This window comes from Cyprinodon tularosa, unplaced genomic scaffold, assembly GCF_016077235.1.
Source record: "Cyprinodon tularosa strain WSP-4 unplaced genomic scaffold, ASM1607723v1 ctg121, whole genome shotgun sequence".
Lineage (NCBI taxonomy): Eukaryota > Metazoa > Chordata > Actinopteri > Cyprinodontiformes > Cyprinodontidae > Cyprinodon > Cyprinodon tularosa.
This window is the reverse complement of record NW_024038015.1, coordinates 179,593-188,963: the sequence shown is the minus strand read 5'-3', so window position 1 is coordinate 188,963 and position 9,371 is coordinate 179,593. Positions and strand designations below refer to the sequence as shown.

At 35.9% G+C, this 9,371-nt stretch overlaps 1 protein-coding gene across 1 annotated transcript; it reads right to left on the bottom strand.

The window, feature by feature from the left end:
- Positions 1–770: 770 nt before the first annotated feature.
- ehf (ets homologous factor) lies at positions 771–9,087 on the bottom strand. The gene is made up of 9 exons (XM_038275291.1): positions 8,867–9,087; positions 6,932–7,046; positions 6,254–6,511; positions 4,706–4,750; positions 4,560–4,598; positions 4,385–4,447; positions 4,258–4,302; positions 3,978–4,173; positions 771–1,867 (listed from the first exon to the last, which is right to left on the bottom strand). Exons 2-9 carry the CDS (start codon positions 7,005–7,007, stop codon positions 1,768–1,770), a joined length of 822 nt encoding a protein of 273 aa, XP_038131219.1. The 5' UTR covers positions 7,008–7,046; positions 8,867–9,087; the 3' UTR covers positions 771–1,767.
- Between the last annotated feature and the right edge of the window lie 284 nt (positions 9,088–9,371).

The following is a 9,371-nucleotide window of genomic DNA, read 5'->3' as shown; positions in this document are numbered from 1 at the left end:
ATCACCAATTCATTTATTCAGTTGTGTTGCATCAAGGACACATTCAGGACAGGGCTGGGCTATGGAGCAGGGTTAGGAACTACTCTACTTAACTGTAAGGTAGGACTATACTCTGTGGCAAAGACAGATTAAATCATTTTAAAGGCTATTTCTGGGTCTAATTGGGGCTCATTTCTAATTTTCTTACTGTTTAAAATAAAATCTTAGATTGCAGCATGAAAGAAGAAATAACAAGCTGTTATAACTCTGTATAACAACACAGAATTGGAACAATAGGAATGCGATGGATATGGACTATAATTTGAACAATGGCTTGCCTCATGTATATCAACAATGTGACAATCAGCAGCCCTGATTTGACAATGTAATCCTGAGCATGCTCAGCCTTATTTACACTTCTAGGATACAATTTGTTTTAATGTACTTGTGAATGAAATAAAATCAAAACTGATTTCTTAAATAACGACTGCTTTCCCCTGCAGGGTTAACTAATCTGACCGCCTTTCAGATATTGCATCTGGTTTTATCAAAGAAGAAATATGTTTTGCCATTAATAACTATATTGCATGTTCCTTCGACTGGCAATATTATAACAGGAATTTGTGAAATATTGAACTAAAGAGTGAAAACTAAAGAAACCGGTGAACAAGAACAACTTTGAAGACAAAGGCAAAGATAATGACTCCGTGTAGTGTCAGTAAATGTCACACTATGTAAAGAAGGGTCCCAAATGCCAGATAAGTCAGGGAAAAGATTAGACATGAATTTGCTTGCGAACACAGGCCAAAGAAAGAAGCCTTTTATTGACAGTGCTTTTATCTGGAGGCCAATCAAGGACCAGCCATTTGTCAGCTGTCTGCTGGAACCAGCTTGGGCACGCAGAGGCAAACAATTTACCACGTGGCATTTCACAGTGTCAAGATTAAACAAAGGGATCCTTCGTTATCATTGAGCACAGCACATTTCATACACGAGCTTGTAACAGATCCAGAAGGAAAAAGATGGTAAACTGCTGTTATTAACCACAGTCAGATGCACATTAGTCAAGTTTTCTCAAAAATTGCTACAATTTGCATCATACCTTTTGGTTAATATAATCATGTCTTTGACTACAAATTTTGTCTGACATTTAACAGCACATCAAACTCCTTAAAAACACACATGGAAGAAATAAAAACGGTTACAAACTTTATTGTATGAAACTTCAACAAACACATTCAATTCTTTTACAACTAAATAAAAGCAAAGCATTTAATGAGGAAATACAAGCTTTACATGTTCTGTAAATATTAACATTTTATCTTTAATATCTTCACTGCACTGTGCTTATGGGATTTTCTAAGGCACGGTTACATTTAGTTTTATCTTTATTAAATGATCTAGCATGCTCCCCAAAGGACACTTCACAGTATCAGTGTCAAAACATGTAACGTATGCCTGTGTATGCTTTGACAGCTATGTCAACATGTGTTTCTTTGGGACTTGCGTTTTCATGATTGTTTTCATTAAGAAAAAAAAAGCTTCACTCTGTTTATTGCTACCGTTTCTAGTGCTTTTTGTTTAGCTTTTTTAATTTCATTTCATGTAAACACCTTTTCGTAAAGGATCTCAGTGCAGTATCAACTCAATGAGCAAGGCAATAAGATAAAGCAAATAAAAGTAGGAAACACTTGTAAACAGCTTCAACAAACATATTTAATAAGGCAAATAAAAAAAACGTTAAAATGTGACAATTTTGCATAAAAAACATATTTGATAATGACATTATCACTTCTCTGCCTCCCTCCAGCCTCTGGCATTCCTTCCGAACTTGTAAACCAGTCTGCGCCCATCTACTCGCTCTAGGATTTCTCTCTTGTAATAATATCTGTAACAGAGACAGTAAAAAAAAAAAAGATGTAAGATATAAAAAAATGTCTACATTTTTATTTTTTCTCATGTATTTTAAAAACATGTCCATCTTTTACATCTAAACTGCCGGTTCAATTCTCTTGCTCTCACAACAATATGCTTTTTTTTTATAGCAAGTCCTTCCTGTTACACTGACGTAAACATTTCAACTGCTTTTTATTTTCGCTGTTAAATTATAAGATCTCTGATGTTGTCAAAAAAAAAAAAAATTACTGTGTGGTAAATTCTGTGTGCAGGGGAGAAATGTATGAAAAACAATTATTTTCCATCCATTTGAAGCTGACGTCACCTAAAAGTTTCAGTGATTAAATGTCAAGACAGAGGAAAGGATGCAGTGTTTGTGAAATGTTGATTGAACATTATGCATCTGTTACACAACCAGGTTTGATCTAATAGCTGTACAATTGGACCGTCATTTGACAACGTTCTTGCTGTTTGCCAGTGAAACACGTCATTAGAAAAAACAATGGTGCTAAAACGAGCTAATTTTCCCATAAATGCAAAAGCAATCTGTGAAAGAAGACAACTATGTTGCTATTTCCATCTTTCCAGTAAGCCTGTTAATTATCTTAGTTCACTTCCTGATTTCCCAATCGTATTTATTTTTCCTTTTCAAAACAGTAACATCTGATTACAGAAATGTAAGACGGTCGGTCAGTTTGTCAATATTTTTTTAAATAAAGAAGTTCAAGGTGCGAAATTAGAGTGTAACAGTTATTTTGTTATTATACATTTAAATAAATAAAAAAATTGAATAAAAAGTTTGGTGGCTGGCTAGTTCAAGTGGGAAACTAAAGTGGTAAGTCACCCGTCCTGCAAACAGGAAGCCTGGGTTAGTATCCCAGCTGGGACTTATGAGCTGCCAGTGTGGGTCCTTAGGCAAAACTTTTCACACTATGTCTGCTTAGGACAGTGGCAGCCTGCTTGGAATCTTGAGGTTCTGAGTTCAAGCCCCACTCCCACGGACTGCCACTTTGGGTCCCTAAGCAAGACCCTTATCCCCCACACTGCTCCCCAGACGCCCCACAACAGCAACCCACTGCTCCACAAGGGGATGGGTTAAATGCAGATAGTTCATTTCGTTGGTCTGTACTTGTGACAATGGAATGACAATAAAAAGCTGAAAAAAAAACGTTTCCACATAATTACTCAGATAATAGATTGAGGAAATAATTAGAAACTACTGCAGTTGTCTCTGAGTATGATAAAAAATTTCAATTTTTACTCATTTTATACTTACTTGTGATCTGTGATTTTAAGTAATGAATTTACATGAAATAAATATTTTTGGCAATTTTGGGCTCTAATTATTATGTTTTTTGTTTTGTTTGGGACTCTAAAGATACAAACTGCAAATTACCCGACAACACCAAAATCTATTCAAAAACCAGCCAATATTTCCTTCAATGAAATATATAATAATAATAATGATAATAATAATAATAATAATAATAATAATAATAATAATAATAATAATCTCTCTCTTAAAGCCTGGACCATTTTTTCATACTATAGTTGTTACTGAACTTTCTGACAAATGAAAACAAAAAAACATACATTTTTCTATTAGATTAGATAATTTAATTGCATTATTTGTGATATCTTAGGCATTTCTATATAATCTTTTATGGGTTTTTTTGTTTCCACTGCATCTGTCTGATTTTGTAATACAAGGTTTTCAAGAACAAAAAAATTACACTGATGATGCACAGGTCTCAAAAACGAATGTATCAATTATGATACACTTGGCTTTTAAGGGTAAGTTTTTAAGTTCTTGGTTTGTATAATATGATAAAAATACTTCAATTAGATTTGTTTGTCCTTTGAGCAATACAAGTATATAAAATTGACAACCTAGTCATTATCAAATGCTCTCTGCAGTGATGGGAACAACCAGACAAACCAAAACAAAAACTGTAATCCATTGGTTGTTTAAAAAAAATCATATGAAAATTTATTGATTCTCTCTGCAGTCTTTCCCACAGTCTTGTCTTAGTGTGTTTATGATATGCAAACATGAGGTTTTATATTTGTGTTGCAACATTCATAAACATGTGTGGCTTTACCTCATTGCACGACTTAGTTTCTCATAGGTCATGCTACTGTTGTTCTTCTTCTTTCCCCACAACTGAGCCACAGCCTCAGACTTCAGGAAACGAAATACCCCCTCCGTCCGATCTTCCCATTTGATCAAACCAGGGTTTCGCTCTGGGTTCAGAAGAATGTCCCTTATGAATTCCCACAAGTGGGTCCCTCTCGGGTCATTTGGGACAGAAACAAGAGGCAGTAAAGCAACTGATCTACATGCAGTAAATGAAACTGTAATCTTATAATTTCATAACTTACTGTGTTTTTTGACCTGATGACTTCGACTAAAAGACCGTTTAATGTCTGAAAGAAGGGATTTAAACATGGTGAGCTGCTGTTATTCATCAATTAGCTCCTATGTTACAAAAACCATGTTTTTTCTTACCAGGACTAGAAGGCGTGGGAGATATATTGGGAGCAAGAGATGGAACTGTATGATCATAGATCTCTGTTAAAAGAAAGAAGAGAAAAAACACACTAAAATTTTCAGTCTGGCAACTCTTTGGATTACAGGTATTTCTGGAAGGCAATCATAATCAGAAAAGACATATTTGCTTTACCTCCGGGTGTATAGCTGACATCTGGAAATGGACATAAATCTGATGGAAAATGGTTAAATGTGAGAGGATAGAGCATTATTGGGAATCAGCTAAATAGCCTTGAGCAAATCTTTCCACATTCCCTGAATGCTGTTTTTCCAACTTACTTTCATGTTTGAGCTCCAACTGTCCGATATCGACATGGTACTGGCCTGGACAAGGCAACAGGAAATACATGTTAGAGCAAACATAAAGTGTTCTGCAATACTTAGAAGATTAACCCCATTTTTGACTGGACATCTACCAATATCATTTAATGCAGTTTTTGAGAAGTTCTGGTTTCTGTGTCAGACTTTAAGGAAGTCCCATAAAAAAGGCTGAGGAATCAAGCATGAATAAGTACCCAATTTGAGCCGTCTGTGATATTTCGGTCTAACTGCTGTTTATCTTTTACAGCCTATACTGCTTATTCCACATCATTTACTAAGGCTCGAATGCTTTACTACAGTGGTACAGAATAGAAACCTTTAAAGGTGGAATTTGATTAAAAACATTAAGTTAAGATATAAAAAACAGCAACAGAAATAAAAACCGATGCAACCAAATCTCTTGTGAGATATCACCACAAAACTTGAGGCTTGATTTTAGTTGCTCTTTAGATGCTCTTATATTGGTTTATGTATTTTGACAAAATATGAAATCAAACTAAGAAACAGCCTACATATTTAAGATGAGTTTTACTCTGTTTGCAAGCTTTAAAAAAAATCCTGAACCTAGACTCTGCTGAGTGAACTGAAGCTATCAAAACGTGCCCCAAGCGGTACGCAAGGTAGCCTGAGATTACATGCAGCTACACCAGAAAAATGCATTTCCAGGAAAAAGTGGGTGAAATGAGTTAAATTTTCAGAGTTTATTCACTGAGCCTAAACATTTTTGCTCTGATAGATGGATGGATGGATTTCTGCGTGACAAAACTTCTGAACCTAATTGCATTTTTGTTGGAGCAGTCTGTTTTGAACTCAGGATACCCCAATCCATATTTTGAGCATTGCATACCCATCCATGCTATAAATACATTGTTTTTAAGTACAAAATTGACAACCAGTGTATAAATAATGTTAAATGTAGGAGAATTTCGCTCCGTTTTTCAGTCAGTAAGAACAATAGCAGGGCTTAAGTTTCATTTTACTTTCTTTGTAAACTGGAGGTTAAACCTGTTGTACCAGGTATGCTGGTGCTGCTTGCATTTGGAGTAGTTTTATCTTGAGATGGCAGATTAAATATGATCTGTTTTTCTCATTTGTTTCATAACAGACATAAACATTAATTATTGAAAAAGCTTTGTTTGGTAGAAGTTACACATGACAGAAGTTAAAGGCTAAATGGCGATTCCTTGAATCTGCAAATGTCATGTTTCTTTGTAAACTCTAATTAAAATCAATAAATGATTCATTTTCTGCTCTTGTTTTCATTTACAGATCGTGATTTGTCAGACAAGCGACTCCAGAAAGAGAAAACAACAAATCTATCATCTCTCTTTGTTTTAAGTAGTCCAGTGCCACGCAGCGCAACCCCTGACCGACTTCTTGATCCCTTCTCAGCTTCACTCATCGACACACTGTCCCACACACAGCTCTGATTACACAGCCTCTCTTTTATTGGTAGTAATGATCTTCTTTTTTGCCCAATCAATCCTCTCTCTATCTCATACCCACCACCTGATTTGAGCTCTGTGATGCTGTTGTAAAGAATGTGTCCCACGCTGCCAGCAGCACGGATGAAGTCATGGTAGTTCAGGCTGCAAAGCTGATGGCCGTCCATGTCAAAGTTTTGGAAGGGAATACTGGAGGCATCAATCTGGTGGATATCCATGATCTGCTGCAGCCACTCCCACACCTGGTACTTGCTCCAGAACTGAGGCTGGGAGTCGTGGGGCCACAGGCGACTTGTGTAACCAGACATCACCAGTGGACCTGGACATAGACATCAGTAATTATACAACAACAACAAAAAAACAACCATTAATGTTATTTACAGTTTTATAGAATCATTAAGTAGGAAAATATATTCAACTGTTATGTCAATAATAAATCTAAAACGCAATTAAATAAAGGAGTTCTTCAGGCATTTCTCAGTGAGGTATCTTTGATTCTTTTCCTTGAGTTTTTTCACAACGGCTTGCCCACCAGGTAGGTAATATATCATTGCTGAATGATTTTCATTCAGTATACTAACAGCAGAGGGATAGATTGTATTAGAGAGCATTTAAAACACCTAGTCGGAATATTTTACTAGATTTTCTTCACAATTTGATCAAACAATTGCTGTACCCAATGCCTGGAAAGATTAATATTGATTTCATTTTTACTGACAGGGCGGGTAATTGTCCTTACCGTCATGATAAGGGTTAGTAGGTACCCAGTTGGAGGTCAGAGGGCTTTCCAGGGTAGATGACGGAGTTATGCTCATATTGCAAAATCTAATCTCTGTTGTAGCATGGCCCAGGATCTAGAGTAAAACAGGAGATTAATATAACTAACAGTTAAAGAAAAAAGTTCATAATATTAAAGTCACTTTGGGTTATGTCTCCACAGCTTAGAAAAGAGGTATTGTTGCGCAGGTTGTCTTGCAGTTTCAGTAGAAAATTTGCCACAGAAAAGGAGGAAAACAGGATAAACAAGACAGAGGTACAGCCATTTTAAAAGCAAATGAATGCACAGATCATCCGCTGCATGTTAACTGCGAATGTTGCTGCGATCATTTATAAACACAATGTCTAAATGTCTGCTTGGGATTTTTATATTTGTGTGGTGTAAAAGAAGGTCTATTTGTGGTAGTTCTAAATCATAAACAGCACCGTGCCACCAAAAATTGCACACATGGAAAAAAGCTCTTCTTCAAAGTATTATTTCAAATTTGCTCATTGCTATTTATGATGGGAATCACCGAGGTTAATTAAGCACTATGCCCTAATTCTTTACATAAAGCTGCATAATCAAGTTGGTACATTACATACAAATGAATATTTTTCAAGAGCACCAAAAGCTGTGGCATAAAGCATCCTGTGTCTGGATGTGCTGTACAATATGTATGCACTGTGTAAGCAAATTTATCTGTTGGGTTTTACTTCTTGAAGGAAGTTCATTTGTTTATGCACAGCATAAAAACAGTTCAATTTGGAACCATTATTACGAATGCCTCCCCTTTGCACAGCTCGATTTCAGTCAAAGTGCTCCAATTAACATTTCCATAACAACTGTTTTCTTTTTTTACTGGAATGGATTTTATCAACTGAGCAAACATTCTTTCTTAACAGTTACAATGTTTTTCAAGATTTTGTTTCCGTAAGTTTTTTTTTTTTTTTTATGAAACAAGCAAATAAAAGCATGTTTAAGACTTAACTCTGAACACATTTGCATGTGATGCAAATATACTTGTATCAGAATTTCACCACCTCCACTGTTTTGGTGGCAGAAGTTGTGGATGTGCACAATGGCTGACTTGTAGCTTACATGGATCACTGTTAATATTGAATTTTAACCGTGGGTTGCTGTTACAAGTCTAACAAGCGCTGCATTCTTGAGATATGAAGCACACAGTTACTCATTACCTATTTTAATAATGGCACTGTTAACGTGAACAGGTGCTTCACAATCTGCTGTCTGTGTTTGTAGTTGTGTACCCACAGGACATTTTCCAGCACTTATAAAAATAATATAATTAGTAGTGTAAAGACTTTGAAATTTGACAGTCACCTACTTTGTAAATTCATGTTGGTCCCTGACCTATTTTAAGCAACTGCACCATAAAATATAAGTCCTACTATATTGTTATACTTTTATTGTAGGTGTAAAACAAAATTACACCAAGCCTCATTATTCTCCATGATCTCAAAGGCAGTAAATAAGGAATAAACCATATCATTCACTCACAAATTTTAAAATAGATATATATATATAAACCTTTAGTGTTATGACTCAGGTTACTGTAACCTGAGTCATAGAAGTAGATTACAAATGTTCCAGGATTGTACGTTAGAGAGTATTTAGCCTTCTCTGAAAAATTGCAAAACAAAGATGGTTTGCATTCATTTTCACATTCCTCTAATGTAGGCAGAGAAGCTTGCAGAGTTTCCAGGCCTCTTTTTAGCGTCCCCCACATGGTTTATCAGGTATCATAGAATCCCCAATTTATTCATTCTTAGTAGTTATAGTAAGCTTAATTAAGTTGCAGGAGTGTAAACACAAGTCACACACATAAAAACACACCTGATGAGGAATTTAAAATAACTTGTAGTTATCTTGATTAAGGCTAAGTTTGACACATACCAGAGTAGAACAATGAGGCCTTACTGGACCAAGCTGAGAGAAGTCCCACGTAGGTTCTCTGCTGGTCAAGGTGGATAGATCAATACAGCTTCTGGTGATTCTAGCTCTGTGGTGTTGTTGCGCTGAGAGCTGGATGAAGTTGGTCGTCCTGTTTCTCAGCACTTTGAATCAACAGATGCAGAGTCTCTACAGGTGTTATCCCACCACTATGGGAATTTTTATTAAAGTTAACTTCCTTGTACTGCTTTGATTGGCTCCATACAAGTTCATACAAGGTTGTTATTTGCATAATATCCACCCACCCCCATGCGCACACACACACAGACACATACACACACACAAGATAACTTGTACATTCCTCACTTGCACGTTTCTTCTCACACTCTTTACCAAACAGGGTGAAGAGGTAAGTTCGCTTGAGTTCATTTTCACTCAAGCAAATTAATTCACTCTTACAAGACAATTTATAAACACTAACACACATACAGACAATGTTTTTTTCCAA